A 21,903-nucleotide genomic window follows, 5' to 3' on the forward strand; every position below is an offset into this window, starting at 1 on the left:
GTATAATAGTAATATTTATCAAGTACTTCTTATACTTGGTGCTTTTCTAAGTTTACATTTGTAATCATCACATTATAATAATTACTCCTGTTTTAAGAAAAAAGAGACACAGAGACGTAAACATTTTCTGAAATTCCACAGCTAAGAAAAGGTAACCCTTGCAGTCTGTCCTGCAAACTTTAACTGCTGTAGTGTATGCATACATTGGGTCCAAATATATTTAGTTCTTTATGACCCCACAGCTAGGGGTAAGGACTTCCATGTCTGCTGAGTCTGGGCTCACTCTACCTTGCATGAATGTCTCAGCCCAGGCATAATAGCACTGGGCAGGCATGTGTCCTGTCCATTAAGTGTGGATATGAAAGGCCTTTTGGTAGTGTGCTGGAATTCTAATTGAGCCCTTATAAGACCTGATGTTTTTCAGTTGAATGAATTTTCAGTCAGCTCACATTATGGTGATTAATCCTCTGGTTTAGAACAGGGAAATCTGCTATGAACAACCAAATTCATTATATCATTTTTTATCTCAGATGTCTGAGCATGAAGTCTTAAATCACAGGTACTTAAGTTGTTTCCCTTTTACCACTATAACTCATTCATTCACCAGGTCTTACTACTTACTGTTTTAAGCTTTCTTCCCTTTGTTATAAAATGCTGCATAGTTAAACATTAAAACAGATAATTGTAAAAAATTTCTGTTAATTCATTTAAAAAATCATTATATGTAAACATAACATTTTTATGAAAACAACTATATTGAGGGATGCCTGAGTGGCTCAGTGGTTGAGCATCTACCTTTGGCTCAGAGCCTGATCCCAGAGTTCTGGGATCGAGTCCCACAGGGGGCTCCTTGTGGGGAGTCTGCTTCTCCCTCTGCCTATGTCTCTGCCTCTCTCTGTCTCTCATGAATAAATAAATAAAATCTTAAAAAAAAAACTATATTCAAAAAAATTTTTAATGTTATAAGAGTAGTGGCATTGTTTATTTTTTTTTAATTTTTTTTTTGATTTATTTATTTATGATAGTCACAGAGAGAGAGAGAGAGAAAGAGAGAGACAGAGACACAGGCAGAGGGAGAAGCAGGCTCCATGCACCGGGAGCCCGATATGGGATTCGATCCAGGGTCTCCAGGATCGCGCCCTGAGCCAAAGGCAGGCGCCAAACCGCTGCGCCACCCAGGGATCCCGAGTAGTGGCATTGTTTTACATTTTTGTGAGTCTTGTTAATATCTGATTTAATAGAAGACAGCTATACTCTATGTCTTTATTCAGTCTGTTATAATTTATTTGAAGTATATGAAGAACATATTGCCTTACACATATAGCAGCTGAAAAAATAAGACTTTTATTTATTTAAAGATTTTTATTTTTGAGAGAGAGAGAGAATGAGCACGAGCGGGGGAGTGGCAGGGGGAAGCAGAGAAGCAGACTCCCAGCTGAGCAGGGAGCCCAACTTGGAGCTCGATCATAGGACCACGGGATCATAACCTGAGCCAAAGACAGAGGCTTAAGTGACTGAGTCACCTAGGCGCCCCAAAATAGGACTATTTTAGAAACTTTTTTTAGATAATTGTGAATTTCTTTTTTATAGTCCACCAAACTTGACAAGGAGTAATTTCTTAAAGGTTCATTTGTTGCAGTACAGAATCAGAGTGCATAATCAATGAACTCTTTGTACTTTTACAATAAATTCCATTGGTCCAGGCACCTGGGTGGCTCAGTTGATTAAGTGTCTACCTTCAGCTCAGGTTATGATCCCAAGGTCTTGGAACTAGTCCCACATCAGGCTCCCTGCTCAGCAGGGAGTCTACTTCTCCCTCTGCCCCTCACCCTGCTCATTCATTCTCTCTCTCTCTCTCTCTCTCTCTATCTTTATTGTGAAAATAAACAAAATCTTTTTAAAAATTCCATTGGTCCATCTTGCATGGAATGGATCTTTTGTAATGCTTTTCATTGGCCATTTGGAAAATATTGGTTTACTGAATTACATAGATCTTCCAAAGGTTGACAAATTTCCATATACTTCATTAGAAAAGTGACATTTATCAATATCATCACCATTCTCATCAGAAAAGTCTTTTGAGTATTAAGAAGCTTTCAAGCTCATGTGTTTCATGATACCAGTTCTCAAAAGCGTTTTCGTTCTGTTCAAATATTTTCTAATTCCCCTTGTGATGTATTGTTTGACTTATGGATTATTTAGAAGTATAATGTTTAGTTTCCAACTATTTGCAGATTTTCCAGCTATCTTTCTGTCATTGATTTCTTTTTTTTTTTTTTTTTGATTTCTAATTTAAATTCATTGTGGTCAGAAAACATATGATTTCAGTCCTTTGAAAGTCATTGTTTGCTGCCCAGAATATAGTCATTCTTGATTAATGTTCTAGATGCACTTGAAAATAATGTGTATTCTGCTATTGTTATGTTTTATAAGTGTCATCAAGTCAATTCTTTAAATCTCCTGTATCCTTACTGATTTTCTGTAGGCTTATTCTGTCCATTATATAGAAAAAGGTATGGAAATTTCCTGACTACAATTGTATATACGTTTCTTTTTCAGTTTAGGTTAGTCAGTTTTTGTGTCATGTACTTTGAAACTGTTATTAGGTTCATATATATTTAGGATTATTATGTCCTCTCAATAAATTAATCTTTTATAATGAAATGATCTTCTTCTAGATTTTTCCTTTTTCTGAAGTCTATTTGTTTAGTTTGCCTTTGGTTACCATTAGCATGAAAAGGGAATACTTACTATATGATTCCATTTATATAAAATTGTAGAACTCGCAAATATATAGTGACCAAAAAAGATTGAGCACAAGGGGCTAGAGAGAGATGGGTTACTGAGATCACAGGAAAACTCAGACATGGTCAAAATGTTTGCCATCTTGATTATAGTGATGGTTTATCACATGTATATATGTAAAAATTCATCAAATTGTACACTTTAAATATATGCTGTTTATTCTGCATCAATTATACCTCAGTAAAGCTATTTTAAAAACAAAAGAATACAATGCTGCCTGGTACAGTTTGGTTCCACTGTCCTGACACCAGCAGTTTTATTCACCATTGTTTTTTGTGCAATCAATGCAAATGTCAACATTTAGAAATAGACAAATAACGTCTTAATAGTATTATGAACATAATTTAAACCTCACAGGTCCTTTGAAAAGGTCTTGGTGACTCCTAAGGGATCCATGGACCACCTTGAGAACTTCTGGTTTACAACATCACTTCTGATACTACTCTCTATTCCTCCAGTTCGTACTCCTCCACTAATCAATTCTAAAACAGATTCTCATGAAGTTACATTCCAAGTCATGCTACAGATTAAATATTGAAATATATTAATCATGTTCACAAAAATTTGATGATTTTAAAATTGTATAAGAATAGCATTTGAAACTCTCCCCAGTATGACTGATATGACCTGTCTCCTAGGCTTATGTCCCTGTTGTCTCCTTGCTCAGTGCTGGATGGTCTTGTTTTCCTTCATCTCCTGAGCTTTGTTCATGCTTTCCTCAATTTCTGTCTAATAAAATTCTACTTAGAGCCTGGCTCAGATTCAGTCTTAGCTATGAAGCCTTCTCAACCACTGTATCCACAGCCATCCATTCCTTGCCTGTATGTTTTATTTGGATTATTTAAATGGTTCACGACATAGAATGTTTGTGTCTTGTTTTTCTAACAATATCAACTCTTTGGGAATGTGGACAATATTTTATAGCTTTTTATTCCCACAAACTGCTAACATAGTGCTAAATCCAAATAGGTATTTGAATGATTACAGAGGAGTATTTTTATCTGATTCTTACCATTTCTTATTTTGATAGTTCTTTGGTTTTTTAGCATCTTTCTGAGAATGTTTTAATTTGTACCACTAGTTTCACCTTTGTCAAATTTTTCTAGCTTCTGGGTAATCGTAGCATTTGTCAATCTTGATAAGAAATTATTAGCTCTCTTCAGCCTTTACTGGTTTTATAAGTTTTTAAGTGTAGACTCTAAAGTTTCCATCTATTAACCCTTTCTTCTATTAGTGAATTAAAATTATTCTCTAATAAATATATATAATATTTATATATACTGATAAATACACTGGTAAATAAACCAACATGATCCGAAAATATCCTATAGCCTTAGAGGTGGCCAACAATTGTGATTTTGACACTTAACTGACTTTTATGTATGGCAAATGAAATTAGTCCCATTATTTTTCAGTTGTCCATCACATCATTGATGAATTTAAATAAAACTTAATTTGGAATATTTTGTTCTCTACTTCTCAAGAAAGGTAGGGAATTTGTGAGAGTACTGCATAAAATTTCTCTCATTAGGGAAGAATGTTAACTTTTGAATTATCAATAAGAATCATCATAATTGAAGCTATTAGATTCAACATAAAGCAGTAAGGATTTTGCCCCAAGAATGTTTCCCAGGCAGATTCCATTTCATGTTGTGATTCATATTGGCTGCTGAGAGTCAGGAGGCCTGTTAATTCACCAGGACACAGAATTGCACAAGATGCAATACATGAAAGATTAGCTCTAACCTGTCTTGGACTTTATAACATAGCTATAAGAGTATGTTGAAATTGAGCCAGGTGGTTTAGTAATGATTAAAAGGGTTTGATGGCCAGTGATGCTTTCTGATGAGGCAAATTGGAATGTAAGAATCTGAGTGTTTATCCAAGCCTATCTGTTGGTAGAAAGTTAACTACTTCTTTTCTGTTTATGTTATCTAAAGTAGTTTTCCTAAGGAAAAAAAGAGCCTTAAATACTTGGTAATTTATAATGTCCATTTAAGAGGCTGTTTAAAAATTTAAATTGAAGTATTTATCCTTTAAATATATATATTTAGTTTCATATATAATTATAATTAATTGTATTGTTTTAAAGTTTCATTTTTGTTATTTTGACCAATATTATGCTTTTTTTCAGACATAAAACTCATTATGGAATTATGTATAATCAGTTTTTATAAATTTTTGATCTAGGCATGGAGAATTAATAGAGTTGAGACAACTTTTTATGTGACAAATGGAATCAAATTAACCATGGCCATGAGTCACCCAAACAGTGTGGTATAGGTAAAAGAACAAATAGTTTTGAGTTGGGGTGTTCTCAGAGCCTAGAGCTTACACCAACTAGCTCATATCAAATCTGGGCTCTGAGAATACCCCAACTCAAAATGTACCATCGTTTAGAATCAAACAACTTAAGAATGAGTTATTTTTTGGTGATTGGTTTACATGGTATGCTAAAAAAAAAAAAAAAAAAAACACTATCCTGTATTATAAGCATCTTACCAGTTTTCTTCGATTCTTTGGTTAAAACTAGAATTACAGAAGATTTAGTTACTTGTACAACATTTTTAAGATGGTGTTTGATTCTGGAATAATTATTTAACTTGTTAAATGAAACAGGTTTAGGAGTTATTCAGCTTCAGCATAAAAAGTCTACCTACATCAGTAACTCAGCAATTTTTGAGCATTTGTTTTACTCATTGTGTTAGGCACTGGAGATGCCAACCTGAATAAAATAAAAACTGGCCTCCCATGAGACTTTAAAGTGGAATGCAGAAACCAAACCTTAAGATAGAACAATATGAAATGTACTATTAGAGCTCAGTACTATTCCTGACATTTATCACTTAAACAGTAGTAATAGTTTTAGAGTATTATGCATAATCTAGAATATTGAAGTGTAAACATTTTGAATGTTTTCTTTTATTCAACCAGAGTTTTAAAGTCTCTTATTTAAAGTGTCAGGGAGAGGGCATGGCCCTGGGTGGCTCAGCAGTTTAGCGCTGCCTTCAGCCCAGGAGACCTGGGATCAAGTCCCACGTCAGGCTACCTGCATGGAGCCTGCTTCTCCCTCTGCCTATGTCTCTGCATATCTCTCTCTCTCTCTCTCTCTCTCTCTCTCTCTGTCTCTCATAAACAAATAAAATCTTAAATAAATAAATGAAGTGTCAGGGACATTTTTAATTAAAGAATTTAAAAAACTGATCCTCATTGCTGTTATGTGTACCTGAAGGAATCCAGTTTTTAAGTATTGTGATAACAAAGTAGATTGGTGGTTGTGTTAGGGTTCAGGGTAAATAAAGGCAGGCAGGTGAACTGCACAGGAATAAGAGGGAACTTTTTGGGGTAATGGAAGTAGTCACTATCTTGATCATAGATGCTGATTACACCAGTGTATACATTTGTCAAAACTTGAACTGTACTCTAAAATGGCTGCATTTTATTGTATATGAATTTTATCTCAAAATTAATTTAGAGGCACCTAGGTGGCTCCATCAGTTCATTTTATTTTATTTTTTTTAAATTTTTATTTATTTATGATAGTCACAGAGAGACTTTCCTTGACATTCTCTCCCTCTCCCATTCCCCCCCATTTTCACACATGAGCACACACACACACACTCAAATAAACAAGTAAACCTTTTAAAAAGTAAAATTAATTTTTAAAGAAGATTTTATTTATTTGAGAAAAAGAAAGAGCACAAGTTAGAGAAGGAGAGGGAGAAGCAGACTCTGCTGAGCAGGAAGCCTGATGTGGGGCTCAGTTCCAGGACCTGGAGATCAAGACTTGAGCAAAGGCAGACCTGAGTCACCCAAGCACCCAAAATTAATTTAAAAAGAAAACTAGGCAATGGAGAAATACTGTTTCTAAATGTTTGATTATGTTGATATTCAAGCAGTATCTCCTAAACTAACTCCTATCTTGATAAGTGGCACAAAAATGCGTTGTCATCTCTTGTGCCTTGATTTTTTTGGGGGGGAATATGGTAACTCTATGTACACAAGAAATAAAACCATCATTATTTTAGAATTTATATGTTCAGAACACCGTGACAAGGCAAGTCCATCTGAAAGAAAGAGGAGAGGAGAATATAGTGCCTGTCATACTTTCGTGTTATAAACAAAATTTATTTTCATTGGTCAGCCAGTTTTCAACTATGAGTGAACAATGAATTTTGCTTATAATGCTCATCCTATTCAGAAGCGGCACTACAGGGGCACCTGGGTGGCTCAGTGGTTGAGCATCTGCCTTTGGCTCAGGTCCTGATCCTGAGATCCTGGGGTCCTGGGATCAAGTTCCGAATTGGGCTTCCTGCATGGAGCCTGCTTCCCCCTCTGCCTATGTCTCTGCTTCACTTCTTTTTGTGTCTCTTATGAATAAATGGACAAAATCCTAAAAAAAAAAAAAAAAAAAAAAAGCTGTTATTCTTATCCTGAAACACTGTAATGTATTATTTCCACATATTTCTCTTAAGGCATCCTTACACTTTTGATAAACTTCTCAGATAGATTCTGAGAAGTGGCTGGGAATCAGAACTGATTAAATGGGGTTGGAGGAGGATGAAAAAGCAAGACTGGATTCCTGGTTAACTCCTTTAAATAAGTCCTGGGGTAAAATGTGATACGATTTTCTTTATGATCTGCTCAAAGAAGTGCATAGAACTCTCCCTACTTGCACCCCCAAAATGTATGTAAGAGTATGTCATCTGGGATGGATTTCTCTGAAATGGGGTTTAGGACTAGTCAACTGCAAACCTGGGAAAAAGTCTCTGACAGAATGGGATTATTAGGAAAAAACAGGTTTCATGGACTAACCTCCTGAATCAGTTTGGATTAGGCCTGTTAAAAAACAAAATTCAGGGGTGCCTGGGTGGCTCAGTCGGTAAGTGTCTGCCTTCTACTCAGGTTATGATCCTGGGATCTAGCCCCCGTGTCCTGGGCTCCTTGCTCAGTGGGGAGCCTGCTTCTCCCTCTGCCTGCTGCCCATCTTTGTGCTTAAAAAAAAAAAAAAAAAAATTTCAGCCCAGTAAATTGAAGATCTGATGGGCTTTATTAAACGACTCATGAATTGGGCAGCATCCCATCTAGCAAGGAGAAGAAAACTCCACTGAGCTAAACAAAAGAAGTTTTTAACGACAGAGAGGGGGCATTTAAAAAAAAGGCAAGGAATTTATTAGCTAGGAATGCATTGTTTAGGCAGGTTGCCCTCCTACAGGGAGTGCAAGAGGCCTATTAGCAAATTGCCTCCTATTAACCAGGAAATCCCATGTTGACCAGCTAAAGGTTACATTTCTCAGTGAAATGCAATTAGGTTAGGTATTAAGTCTTATTTTACTGACTTAACCTAAGGGATAGGCATTTTGAGCCTATGGTTGTTTTGTGGTTTTGTTGGTTTGTTTGTTTGTTTTAACAGATTGAGTTGCTTAGATAACCCTGAATAGAAGTTGCCTAACAAAATGAATACAGGTGATTTTTTTTTTTCCTAAGTAGAGTTGGGAATTGCTTTAGCCAGGGCTGTAGTGGAGGCTTTGTGGTACCAAAGAACCCAAGTTTTACTGTCTTTCTGCTTTGTCCTTCTTTTTTTTTCTTTTCAGATTTTATTTATACGTTCATGAGAGACAGACACACACAGGCAGAGGGAGAAGCAGGCTCCATGCAGGGAGCCCAACCCGGGACTCCATCCTGGGACTCGATCCTGGGTCTCCAGGATCATGCCCTAGGCTGAAGGTGGCGCTAAACCGCTGGGCCACCGGGGCTACCCCTGCTTTGTCCTTCTTAGCATATGGCATCTGTCCTCAAGGCCATCTTGTATTCTAGGATAGCCATCACAGCTATATTGCTGAAAGGAAGAAGGACAAAAGTCTACTCCCAGTTCTCTGTCTCACTTCTATTTTTTTTTTCACTTCTATTTTTTTTAAAGATTGTATTTATTTATTCATGAGAGAGACACAGAGAGAGGCAGAGACATTAGGCAGAGGGAGGAGAAGCGGGCTCACACAGGGAGCCTGATGTGGGACTCGATTCCAGGACCCCGGGAACATACCCTGAGCCAAAGGCAGATGCTCAACCACTGAGCCACCCAGACATCCCTCTCTGTCTCACTTTTAAGGAACTTTGTCAGAGGTCCTACCTAACAACTTCCCTTTAATGGTTAGAATTTAATCTTGTAGCCGCACTTCAAAGAAGGCTGGAAAATGGGTGTCTTTTTAGCGAGCATATCCCTGAATAAAATTGGGAGATACTAAGAAAGACAGGCAGTTTCTGCCACACGCTGCTCATGGAAAAACATGCAAATTAAAGCAATATTTATTTAACAAAGAAAGTAGGGATGCCTGGGTGGCTGAGCGGCTGACCGGTTGAGCCATTGAGCGTCTGCGTTTGGCTCAGGGCATAATCCCCAGGTCCAGGATCAAGTCCCACACCGGGCTCCTGGCGGGGAGCCTGCTTTTCCCTCTGCCTGTGTCTCTGCCTCGCTCTCTGTGTCTCTCATGAATAAATAAATAAAGTCTTCAAAAAAATTTAAAAAGTATACTTATTACAGGGTATCTGAGTGGAGCAAGTGTAGGGTCTGGGAGAATTACAGCATTAAAGGAAGGGTTCCAAGGATGAGTCTCGCCCTCTGCACCATCATCCTCTGTGCATGGCTAAAGATGCTTAGGGCTAATGCCCTTGCAGCAGGGGAAGGAGGCTTTTGAAGGTGATGGAAGAGCAGTTCTCAGGTAGCCATAGGTCCGGCCCTTTCAAAGGGAGGTCCTATGGCCAGATCCCTCGGGCAAGATAATTGGTGCTCATTTTATTTTGTGGTTAAATTCATGGGTTAGCAATCTCTAAACTTCTTCCTGGAGCAGAAGAAGGAAAAGGAGCAAAGTTCGGATCTCTCTGTTAAGTCCCAATGCATTAGTTCCTTGTTGAGGGATCAAGACTGAGAAGGATAAAAGCCAAATCTCAACCATTCTTGAGCTCTTAATTTATTGTACCATCATGTAATAGTGGTAGAAACTACCTGTGGCATTTTTTTTGATAATTTATTTATGTTGCTGTTTCAGGTTGGTGTCTCCAACAAGATTGTAAAGTTTCCAATATGATAGTAGAGATTTTTATGTCTTACATTCTTTTGAGTCTCCATCCTTGATTAGCATATCCCATGTTATCAGTCCTATTTGTTGATTCAGGTAGATGTGGCCTGATTCTCAACTCCCTGGGCTCTTGCATTCCCCTTATGGTCCTGAAATACAACTTGTAGATGATATAGTTATGTACACATGAAATTTTTTTAAATTGTTAGAATGGGGATCCCTGGGTGGCGCAGCGGTTTGGCGCCTGCCTTTGGCCCAGGGCGCGATCCTGGGGATCCGGGATCGAATCCCATGTCGGGCTCCCAGTGCATGGAGCCTGTTTCTCCCTCTGCCTATGTCTCTGCCTCTCGCTCTCACTGTGTGCCTATCATAAATAAAAAATAAAAAATAAATAAAATAAAATAGTTAGAATGCCTTACCAATGACAAAAAGGAAAATTTTAAAGGAAGTAATTTATGATACAACAACATATATTTTGGTGTGTTAATGCTCAGTGAAGGCGTAATGAAGTAGTCAAATCAGGTATGTGATTAAGTAGACCACCTCTAAAACCAATATGCCATCCTTTTTAATGGATACCACATTCCATTTACTCCAGAAACCAGGCCAACCCTGATGCACACTGTGGTCTGTGATGCTCCTTTTCTGATGTTGCGGACTGTGGGGGAGATTGCTAAGTTCTAGGTGAGGCTGTCCCAAATGACTGTTGTCAGTTGCTGGTGTTAGAATTGTTTATATTTAAGCACTGGCCTAAGATGACCAAGGAATCTCTGGACCATACCCAACAGATCTATATTTGCCCAAGGGAAAAAAAAAAATTCTAGAGCAAAACAGAGCAATAAGTGTGCCACCCAAAAACATAAAAGTACCAAAGGTAAGTATAGATAAATGCAGAAACTAGATTTAAAACTCTGCCAGTAGCTAGAGCTAATGAGGTATGTTAGTGGGGAAAAGATAGAAAATAACTAAAATGTCAGTGGTTATTCATTCTACAAATTCCTGTTTTTCAGATACTGTGCTAGGGCTAGAGAGTCACAGACAGCCTTGGTCCCATTTCCTCAGGGAATTCATATTCTAGTGGAGAAGACCGACAAGTGAATCTAACCAGTAATGGCCACTTGTCCTAAGTGCTATGTAGTAAACAAAAATGGGCCCAAATCAAGAGGGACTTACTTTACATAGGTAAATTGGGAAGCTTTTCCCTAGGAGATGATATTTAAGCTGATTCCTAAAAAAATGAGAAGCTAGCCATGTGAAGGGGAGGGTCAGGAGCTTTCTAAGCAGAGTGAATAGCATAGGCAAAGCCCTTGAAGAAGGGAAAATTTGCCTTTTGGGGGAAAAAGAAAGAAGGCTATTGAGACTGAAGCCTGGCCAATGAGATGCAGAGGGATAGAAGGTGTCAGAAAAGTGAGAAGGGCCTGGTCATACAGGCTGACAATTAGGGGCATTTGGACCTAATTCTAAGTGCAAAGCATGGAAGTGACAGGTCTTAACATTTTAAAAAGATCGTTCTTGCTGTGGTAAGGAGAATGGGTCAGAGGCAGAGAGTCAAAATTCTTTGGGAGGGAGAGACTAAGAGAGAATGACCAGGTTGCATAAGGTGGAGTGGAAGCATTTAAAGAAGCGACATTTACATTGGGTCTTAAAAGAGAAATGTGAACTGGGTCGTGGGAGAGGAGCTGTGAGAAGACCAGCAAGCAGATGGAACCGCAGGAGCAAAGGCCGGGAGGTGTGGGGTCCATACCTGGAAAGCTGTAGAGCTGGTGTAGCAAGAGTTTCATACCAGATCCTGTGTCCCCTTCACTGTTCTAAAATGCAATTTGTGGTAATTACCTTCACACATAATTTTTTAAAACAATTAAAATATCCCAGCTATAAAATACAGGAAGAATTTAAGCAGAAACACATGATTTAATGTGTAATTTTTCAAGCCTGACTATACTAGAAGTCATAATGAACTAATCAGAGGCTTGTACCTACAAGGAAAAGGTTCAGTTTTGAAGAATTAAGATAAAATTCTATAGAGTAGGGACGCCTGGTGGTTCAGTGGTTACGTGCCTGCCTTCAGCTCAGGGTGTGATCTTGGGGTCCTGGGATCAAGTCCCACATCGGACTCCCTGCATGGAGCCTGCTTCTCCTTCTGCCTGTGTCTCTGCCTCTCTCCCTCTGTGTCTCTCATGAAGAAATAAATAAAATCTTTGAGAAAAAATTCTGTAGAGTATTTCCAAAATTGTATATCTAACATTTTGAAATGAGACTTAATATATTTGTATTTATACCTGTAGAGTCACCACTATGAGACAATATTAGCACAGGCTGATATCGGTGTATATGTTGCTGACCCAAAAGCTCTGAGTTTCAGTGCTGTTGCTGATCTGGTTTTTCAAAAGGGTGAACAACTCCTAGTAAAGCTGCAAGAACACAAAGTACAATCCTCCCTTGAGTATTTTTATGTTTTGGGAAAACTCAATCCCTATTAAAACCATGCCAAAGATCCTTTGATAATATGTGAAATGGAGTTGGAGTCCTATTCTCAGAAAATTAAAATCAAATTTTTCAGCAGTAGGAAAATTGTGCAAGATACAGAACATTTCTTTGTTGTGTTGAGCTGCATGCCCGACCTCTATCTACTGAATACTAGTAGTACTCTCCTCCCACTTGTTATGATGGACAAGAATGTGTGCATTTTCTTTTTTAACAGTACTGCCAGAAGGACAGTTACATCCCTTAGTTTCCATAAAAATGGGTAAAATGGGCATATCTACCTTCAATCTCATGAGGATTAAATGGATAATACACATAAAATGTTTGTATTAGAGTCTGGCCTATTGTAAGAATTCAATAACCAGGGATTGATAACTTGTTAGCAATTGAAAATATGGGTCTAGTCATAAATAAGAGAAGAGAAAAGTCAAGAGAAGGTTTGGGAGTCATGTAGACAGGTTGATGTAAACATTGTAAAATGCCAGGCAGAAACTTAATAAGATTGAGTTTAAGAGGGATAAATATAAGATCCCATGGCTTTTCTGTACAATAAATTAAGGCTGAAGAGATATGGCAGTATGGCTAGGCAACAGTTCATAAGAAAACAGCCATCAAGCCAAGATTAGCCATGGTATAATTGCTTAACTACCACCACGCACACACACTGACAGTACATTAATGGTATAATGTCCAGGTCATGCAGTGCTGCAATCCCATAGACAAGGTTTCATGTGGGCTGTATCTGGGGCTGGGGAAACCAGGCTTTAAGAGTGCTGTTGAGAAGATAGCAACTGGATAGAAAGCTAATGCTACAGAGTTTAGGTATAAAAAGAGAAGTTATGACAGTTTTTCAGATAATTTAAAGACAGCAGTTTTTCGCAGAAAATAACCTTGTCTGTAGAAAACAAATCTACAACCTTCTGTAAGTTACAAGAAAGCAGCTATTTTGTAGTGAGCAGATATTTTGTCGTTAAAAAAACTCAACCAAGTAAACTTTAAGATCTGACTGGCTTTATTAAACAAATCAGGCAGCATCCCATCTAGCAAGTAGAGAGCTCCAAAGTGGAACGTTCCGGGCAGCCTGGGTGGCTCAGCTATTTATCACCACCTTCAGCTCAGGGCGTGATCCTGGAGTTCTGGGATCGAGTCCCCTGTCGGGCTCCCAGCGGGGAGCCTGCTTCTCCCTCTGCCTGTGTCTCTGCCGCTCTCTGTGTCTCTCGTGAATAAATAATAAATAAAATCTTAAGGAAGAAAAAAAAACCACAAAGTGGAACTTTTTTTTTAATAGAAAGGAGGGTGGGGCAAGAAGTTATTAGCAAAGGTAAGCTCACCTTCCCTTAATGGGAAGGGCACGGGGTTTTATCATGCACAGCACCTCAGCTTCCTTTGGGGGTGGCCGGTGCGGGTAGGGATGGCCCCTGTGACAGACTACCTCATTGGTGCTGACCAGAAAACTCCTGACCCACTAGTTAAGACTGCATTTCTGGGAAGGTTGAACTACAATTCAGTTAAATATTAAACCCTGGTTTGGTGACATGACCTAGCATGAGTGACTCCATCTTGGGCCTTCAGTTTTCTTTCTTTTTCTTTTAAAAGAGTTTATTCATTCATTCATGAGAGACACACAGAGAGAGAGAGGCAGAAGGAGAAGCAGGCTCCATGCAGGGAGCCCCGACGTGTGGGACTTGATCCCGGGTCTCCAGGATCACACCCTGGGCCAAAGGCAGACGCTCAACCGGTGAGCGGCCTAGGCCTGCAGTTTTCTCAACACGGTCAACCAGGCACTTGATTGCTCTTTTCAGGGATGGTGTAGAATAGAATTTTATGTATATAGATGATTTCTAAAGGCTTTTCCAACTATTGAGGTGGGTGTGGAAATAGACTCCAAGGTAGGTCACCCTGCCAATCACCTTTTTCTAGCAAAATTCAAGGTAGATTCCTTCTGGGCCCACTTTGATTTAAGATGTTTGACTATAAGTAGCTGAACAGGATTGACAAGAAAGCCTCAATTCTCAAGAGCCTGGGAGGGCAGTGGAGTGGGGAGCACAAAACAGGCACACTGAATCCTCTTTTTTGACAGATTTACTTTTTTCCAGCCTTTGGTTTTCCCATCCAAGTTGCCCCTGAATTTTAGGTGGTTTAGGTCACCCTGGTCTGATCACTCCAAAATTATTTTCCTTTTCTTGTCATTGCTGTCAGGGAAGCCTCTTGCCAGTTTTTCATGTAACCCCTATCCCCCATAAGTAAATCTTCCTTCTGTGACTCTTTCTGAAGCAATGCTCTAGAACAGAGTTTCTCACGTGCAGTCTGTTGACTCCCTCAGTAGATGTGAAATTGTGTATGTTTTTGCATTTCTCAGAGAAGAGGGGTGTTGGCATTCATTGAATCCCCAGAGGGGAGTATCTATAAGATGAAGAATCACTTAAATAAACCCCTTTGTAGGTAAGGCAAATCTCTGTTTTTTGTCTCTATGTTTTTCAGTTGCCTTTGGTTAAATTCTAAACGAGGTGTGGTGGATTGTTCAGCAAGAGCCAAGTTAATTAGAAGCCTCTTCTAAGTTCCCTGCTTGGACCAAGAGCCCTTCATTCGTGATTGTAGAGCACCCTCCACGCACCTCTGTCAGAGCGCTTGCCACTGTATATGAGTTCATTTATGGGACCCTCTTCTATTATTAGATTTGAAGGGTAGCCCTGTATTGTGTTAGTTTTTGTATTCTGAACACTGAGCATCATACCAGGGATGGTGGTAGATGTTCAAAAATGTTCTTGACCAGAACCATTTACCCATAATAAGCCAACAGATTCTTCTTTCTGCCCCAAGCAACAAATATTTTAAGCATTTACCTTGAACCAGGTATTATGTTAGACACTGGGAATACAGAGATAAGCTTCTTGCAGGGAGCTAATGGGCTATATCCAGAGGGACATGATTTTTGCCACTCCTTGGAGCAGTTGTGTGTGAGCCATATGCGAATGCATTTACAATAGCAATGATCTTGCAAAAACTCTCCATTCCATAACAGACATTAGTTATATGCACATAGTCCGCTACTTCTGTTACTCAAAACAAGAATGAAAATGCTTTTGCTAGTCTTCCTCAAAACCACCCATTAAATGTCTCTCCAAAATCCTCTTTGACTACTGCTGCTAATTAATGATTTGCCTCTTAAAAATAGAAAATGTAGATGGAAGATACTGATAAAAGAAGTGTCAGCATTTAGGCCCATATTCTGCACATAGAAGTGTTTTTTTGTTTTAAATTCATGATTTGTAAAAACAAATAGGGGTGCTTGGGTGGCTTAGTAGGTATTCAAAAATGTTAAGTGTCTGCCTTCTGTTCAGGTCATGATTCTGGGGTCCTGGGATTGAATCCCACATCATGCTCCCTGCTCAGTGGGGAGTCTCCTTCTCTCTCTGCCCCTCCCCCTGCTTGTGCTCAGGCACTCTGTCATGAATACGTAAACTCTTTAAAAAAAAAAAAAAACAAATAGAAGGGCACCTGGCTGGTCAGAGGAACACGTGACTCTTGATCTCAGGTTGTGAGTTCAAGCCCCATGTTGGGTATAGCGATTACTTAAGTAAGTAAAACTTAAAAAACCAAACGATGGAAAATCTTTGTGTTTGGTTCATTAGTATGTCCTTTTTCTTTTCCAGCTTATACATACTATAATTTCAGGGATTTGAGTTCGTGTCAGACTACATTTATAGTTTTCCAGCTTTTATTTAAAAGCAGGAAGCCCCTTCTTCAAACCTAAACAAGAGCAGAGCAGTTTGTTGAAAGCAAGGGGCTTTGCTGCTACCCTTAAGCCCCTAAGGGGACGCCAAGGGAGCCTGGTTTGAGAACTGAGGACTAGATAGTATTTATGGGTCAGTAGTTGAGTAGGGCATGATTTGTCCACAGAACAGGAAAGCCAAGTCCAGAGCACTGTGCTATCTGTTTTAGAGTTCTTTATGCTTAAGGAGATCATGACTTTGGGGAGCATAGCAAAAGTCATCTTTGGATATGTATTTCAAAAGATATGCTGTCCTTACCGGAAGGCTCTGATTTAATAGGTGTGAAATAAGGCTCCGGCATCTATAGTTTTGAATAACTCTATTAACCTAGGAGAAGCCTTTTTAAATGTCACTAGAGTGTAAAAAGTTAATATACTAGTTATACCTAGAAATATTTGCACTGCTTACAGAGAATATGGATTTCTGGCTTCCTGAGTTGAGCTTCAGAGACTTTTCTAAAAAACTTCTGTTTCTATTGCACTACCGTTCCTGCTGCCTGAATGAAACGCTCTTCCCCCTAGATATATGCATAATTATGGCTGTTGTTTATTTTCTCTCTCCAGCCTCTAAAATGTAAGCTTCACTTGAGCGGACATGTCGTTTGTCTTATTCATTGATTCATTACATGCTTCTAGAATAGTCAGTAAATATTTGTTGAATAACTACTAGCAGTGAGGTATTTCAGGTATGTTTTGGTTGAAAAGATTTCTTGGACTGCTCTGGAAGCCTAACCTCCTCCCTCTATAGCATTTTCTATATAAAAAAAAAAAAAAAAAAAGTACTCCAAGTACCAAAAAAACAGATATGCAAGTAAAAATGTGTAACACTACCACGTAGCACATTTGGTTGGTTCTTGACCAACTGTAACTTTATTTTCAAAACAGGATGTGATATGGTCTGACTTCGGGTTTCCTGGAAGAAATGGACGGGAAAGTACATTGTGGATTGGCTCCATGGGAGCCCATACACCCTGTCATCTGGACTCCTATGGTTGCAACTTAGTATTCCAGGTACAAGGAAGGTAATGCATGGGTACATGCATATGAGTGTGTGTGTGTGTGTGTGTGTGTGTGTGTGTGTGTGTCTGTATGTGTGTTGTGTGTGTGTGTGTTGCACAGGAAGAGGAATGAGGACCAGGCAGGTGGCAGACCCCAAAGTTTATTCCTAGCTCTACCCCATCAGCTTGCCTCATGACCATGACTGATCAGTTAACCTCAGGTTTAGTTTCCTCCTTTTTGAAGTAAGGAAACAGTTCAAATGATGGTTTCCATATGTGTCCTGTCAACCATGATCAGGATTAACCTTCAGAGACCTGATCCTAGTGCTCCAGGATTCCACTCCTAGTTCAGCTAGACAGTTGTCTGCTTAGCTCTGTTATGTAACACACTGCATTTGTAGTTTCAAACTTCTATTTAAAAGCAGGAAGACCCTCTCTTCAAACCTAAATAAACAAAAACAGACCAGTTTGTTGAAAGAGAGAGGCTTTGCTGCTATCCTCAGGCCCCTGAGGAGATGCCAGGGAGCCTGGTTTGGGAACTACTGAATGAGATGATATTTATGGCCCCTTCTGAGTCTAAATTTTAGTCTGTGTTTACATGTAGACACAATGCAGTATCTTACTACTTCAGTTAAGTTCTCCATCTGTCTGTGGACCCTAAGATGTGTAAGGGTAAGTCAGGCAATACTTTTGATAATCCAGGATTCTGCTAGTTGGAGGCTGTACTTAGAATATTGTATGCGTAGCCTTATTTTCCCCTGATTAGTGATGCTCGAGTCTCCTTTCCTGGCCCTTTGGAGCATTTATAGGACAGCAGGAAAAATAGTAATGGCCATTTCCAGGTTCTTAGACCCTTTAGACAGGGAGAGTATTATGAGTAGATTAAAAAAAAAAAAAAAACAGTGAATAAGTATATGAGTAGATTTCACAGGTGAAATATTTTAAAACCTATAAAATGGAGTAAGACGGTCCATTTCTGGATTCATACAACTTTATTAAAGGGTCTAGAACATTTCAGGTGCATTATTATGTGTTACGGATGCCACAGTGAATCAAGTGTGCATGGCTCTTGCCCTTAGGGAGTTAGTAGACTAAACCTTAAATTTGGTAAGAGAGATATCATTGTTAAGTAGCTGTTTTCAACATGTTCTGAATTGGGAAAGAAATCCAGTTGGGAAAACATTACCAAAAAATACCTGGGTTCTTCCTATGATGTAGAATTAATAAAGCTTTATTTTAACATTGTAATAGAGTATATTTTAACATTTTCCAGTCTCAAAGCTCTGGAATAGTAAAATAACTATTCAGTAAATACTCATGGAGCAAGTACCATCTGTTACAGTAGGAATGGAGGTGAATGAGTAAGATACCTCTCTGCCGTGAGAGAGTTTATAGTTAGAGTACAGGGAAGCCCACAACTAGTGTGACAGAAGGCAGAATGGACATGCTCCTGAGGAAGGTTTCATAGAACTGTAAAAAGTAGGAGAGATACCGTTCCTGCTGAAAAGATGAAGATTTCAGAGAAGAGCTGCCATTTGTGATAGGCTTTGAAGGGTGGGTGAATGTTCAAGACATGGGTGGGAGGGGCAGAGGAACCAGTATGACCGGAGCCCTAGGAAAGCATGTGGTGTATAAAGAAAGAATCCTGTGAATTGGCCAGTGTATGCTGAGCATTAGAAATGAAAGGATTAGGCAGGAAAGGGAAGGTGGACCCAAAAGTTTACTTTCAGGCAAATAACCTCTTATGCTCTTTTAGCATGCAGGACAATGAAATGTTTTTTGATGAGGGGATGACATGGTGATTCACCACCTTTTCTGATTAATTAGAGAAGAACGTGTATGCAGTTGACCCTTGAATAATGAGGGGGTTTTGGGTACCGACCCCCATACACAGTCAAAACTCCACATGTAACTTTTGGCTCCCTAAAAATTTAACCATTAATAGCCTACTATTGACAGGAAGCCTTACCAATAACGTAGACAGTTGATTAACACATATTTTGCATGTCATATATATTATATTCTGTATTCTTACAGTAAAGTAAGCTAGGGGCGCCTGGGTGGTGTAGTCAGTTGAGCCTCTGACTCTTGTTTGCAGTTCAGGTCATGGTCTCAGGGTCATGGAGGCCAGCCCTGCATCAGACTTAGTACTGGATTTGGAGTCTGCTTGAGATTCTTACCCTCTCCCTCTGCCCCTTTTCCCTCCTTACATGTTCACTCATTCAAAATAAATAAATAAATAAAATATTTTTTTAAAAAAGCAAGCTAGAGAAAAGAAAATGTTATTAAGCAAGTCATAAGGAAAATACATTGACAGTATTGTACTGTATTTATCGAAAAAGCATCTGCACATAGGTGGACCTGTGTGGTTCAAACCACATGTTGTTAAAGGGTCAGCTGTATATTACATTTTTAGTGGAGCAAAACAAATTGTATGGGATTGTTATCATTATGGCTATTCCTGTAGGAACACAGCCATGAGGCAGAAGTAGGAGTGGGACCTAAAGAGGTCAGGAGATCTGGGGCCTCGTTCTGGGTCCACCACTAATCACTAGTCCAATGAATGACATTGAAAAAGTACTGGGTCCCTTTCCCACTACTTTGAAAGTAAAATTAGACTGATGACCTATTAAGAGTTCTGGCTCAGGACGCCTGGGTTGCTCAGCGGTTAAGCATCTGCCTTTAGCCAAGGGTGTGATCCCAAAATCCCAGGATCAGGTCCTATATCAGGCTCTTTGCATGGAGCCTGCTTCTCCCCTCTGCCTGTGTCTCTGCCTCTCTTTCTCTCTTTCTCTCATGAATAATAAAATCTTAAAAAAAAAAAAAAGTTCTTCTAGCTCTGACATTCTAAACTTAGTAAATGCCTGGAATTCTCCGAAGCTACATAGCTGCAGTGGAATTGAGCAGCTTTATCTTGAAGGCAGAATGAGACTTTACTATCTACTTCTTAGTTTGAAAATAGCAGCCAGCTGAAAGGAACATAGTGGTCCCACTGTACTGCAAGGAGTCACTAGAGAGCTTTAAGGCTTTTCTCAAAACTAGTTCTCTCTCTCTCTCCTTGTCCCTGCCCCTCTCCCTGTTCTCTCTCTCTCTCTCTCTCTCTCTCTCTCTCTCTCTCTCTGTCTTGTTCTCTCTGCTTCCCCATCTGTGTATGTCTGTCTGTATGTCTTCCTTTTTCACACTTTCTCCTTCTTTGCCTTAGATGTCCTCCCTCTATTGGCTCAAAGTATGGGTGTGTCTAGTGTCTTGTGATTTAAGATTTATCACTTCCATTTTTCAAAAACTTTTAAGTGACCGAAATATTTTACAATTTTCTCTTCTTAAAAATTCTAATATTATACCACTTTTTAGTTGGGTGGCATAATTTGTGCATTTCTTTTCCTTATGGATTAACTTAACACAGGTTTAAGGAATTTACAAACCCAAACTGGGAGAAGTCTGGAAACTATTTGGTGGATAGCTCTATGGGTGACTAGTCTGCAGAAGATAAAAATACAGGTATTTGAAAAGGAGGGATTATTCACGGTAGCTCCAGAATCAGGGATAGAATCAACTTATGAGGAAGTAAACTTTTTTTTTTTTTGAGGAAGTAAATTTTGATTTGAGATATAAAAGAATGATCTGAAGGGGCACCTGCACCCTGATGTTTATAAGCAGCATTATCAACAATAGGCAAACTGTGGAAAGAGCCCAGATGTCATCCATTGACAGATGAATGGATAAAGATGTGGGACACACACACACACACTGGAATATTACTCAGCCATCAAAAAGGATGGAATCTTAGCATTGACATGGATGTGGATGGAACTGGAGGGTATTATGCTGAGTGAAATAAGCCAGAGAAAAATAGTTATATGGTTTCACGCATATGTGGAGTTTAAGAAATAAAACAGAATCGTAAGGGAAGGGAGGAAAAAATAAAATAAGATGAAGTCAGAGAGGGAAACAAACCATAAGATACTCTTATGTATAGGAAACAAACTGAGGGTTGCTGGAGGGGAGGAGATGGGATAACTGGGTGATGGATGTTAAGGAGGGCCTGTGATATAATGAGCATTGGGTGTTACATGCAATAGATGAATAACTGAACTCTACATTAAAAACTAATGATACACTATATGTTAACTAATTGAATTTAAATAAAATGAGTTTATTTAAAAAAAAAAAAAGAATGATCTTACAAACTAGATCCTGTCCCAGCAGTAGGGTTGCCTTAGGGCAATAGGGCATCAGGAGATAGCTGGTGGTTGCTGCTTTACCTTCACCAGTATCAGCACAGGAGATTCCAGTACTGAGAGATGGGCCAGGTGACTACTGAGACTGCTCCTATATCCTTTATGGATCAGATGAAAATGAACACTTAGCTGCTGCCTTCTTAGATGTTTTGTCTCAAGTTCAGATTACTAACTTGTATCTTATTTTTTTAATTAGGAAAAGATGGCATCTCTTTCCTCCGGAAGATACTCCTTTCCTTTATCCGACTAGAATCCCTTATGAAGAATCTAGTGTGTTCAGTAAAATCAATGTTGTGAATCCTGATTTAAAACGTTTTCCTCAGTTCTGCAAAGCTCGAAGATATATGGTTACACTAAAGCCAGGACAGGTAATGGGGGCCTTAAAACATTGATGACCTGGCAGTGTGCCCCCAGCTGTATACCCTCTTTCATATCTGTATACCACATGCCTCCTCACCAGTACAAATGAGAATGATTTTCTTCCCTGCTGCTCTCTGCTGTTAGGTGACTTCAGACACAAACTTCTCAGC

At 39.0% G+C, this 21,903-nt stretch overlaps 1 protein-coding gene across 2 annotated transcripts in view; it reads left to right on the forward strand.

The window, feature by feature from the left end:
* The window catches only part of HSPBAP1 (HSPB1 associated protein 1), a 64,667-nt gene that overhangs the window by 29,848 nt on the left and 12,916 nt on the right, over nucleotides 1-21,903 (forward strand). For both annotated transcript variants that reach the window (XM_055315974.1, XM_055315975.1), the window contains exons 4-5: nucleotides 17,023-17,159; nucleotides 21,570-21,741. In XM_055315974.1, coding sequence (XP_055171949.1) covers nucleotides 17,023-17,159; nucleotides 21,570-21,741 — 309 coding nt within the window. The remainder of the gene's footprint in view (nucleotides 1-17,022; nucleotides 17,160-21,569; nucleotides 21,742-21,903) is intronic.

This window comes from Nyctereutes procyonoides, unplaced genomic scaffold, assembly GCF_905146905.1.
Source record: "Nyctereutes procyonoides isolate TBG_1078 unplaced genomic scaffold, NYPRO_anot_genome, whole genome shotgun sequence".
In the NCBI taxonomy this organism is placed as follows: Eukaryota; Metazoa; Chordata; class Mammalia; order Carnivora; family Canidae; genus Nyctereutes; species Nyctereutes procyonoides.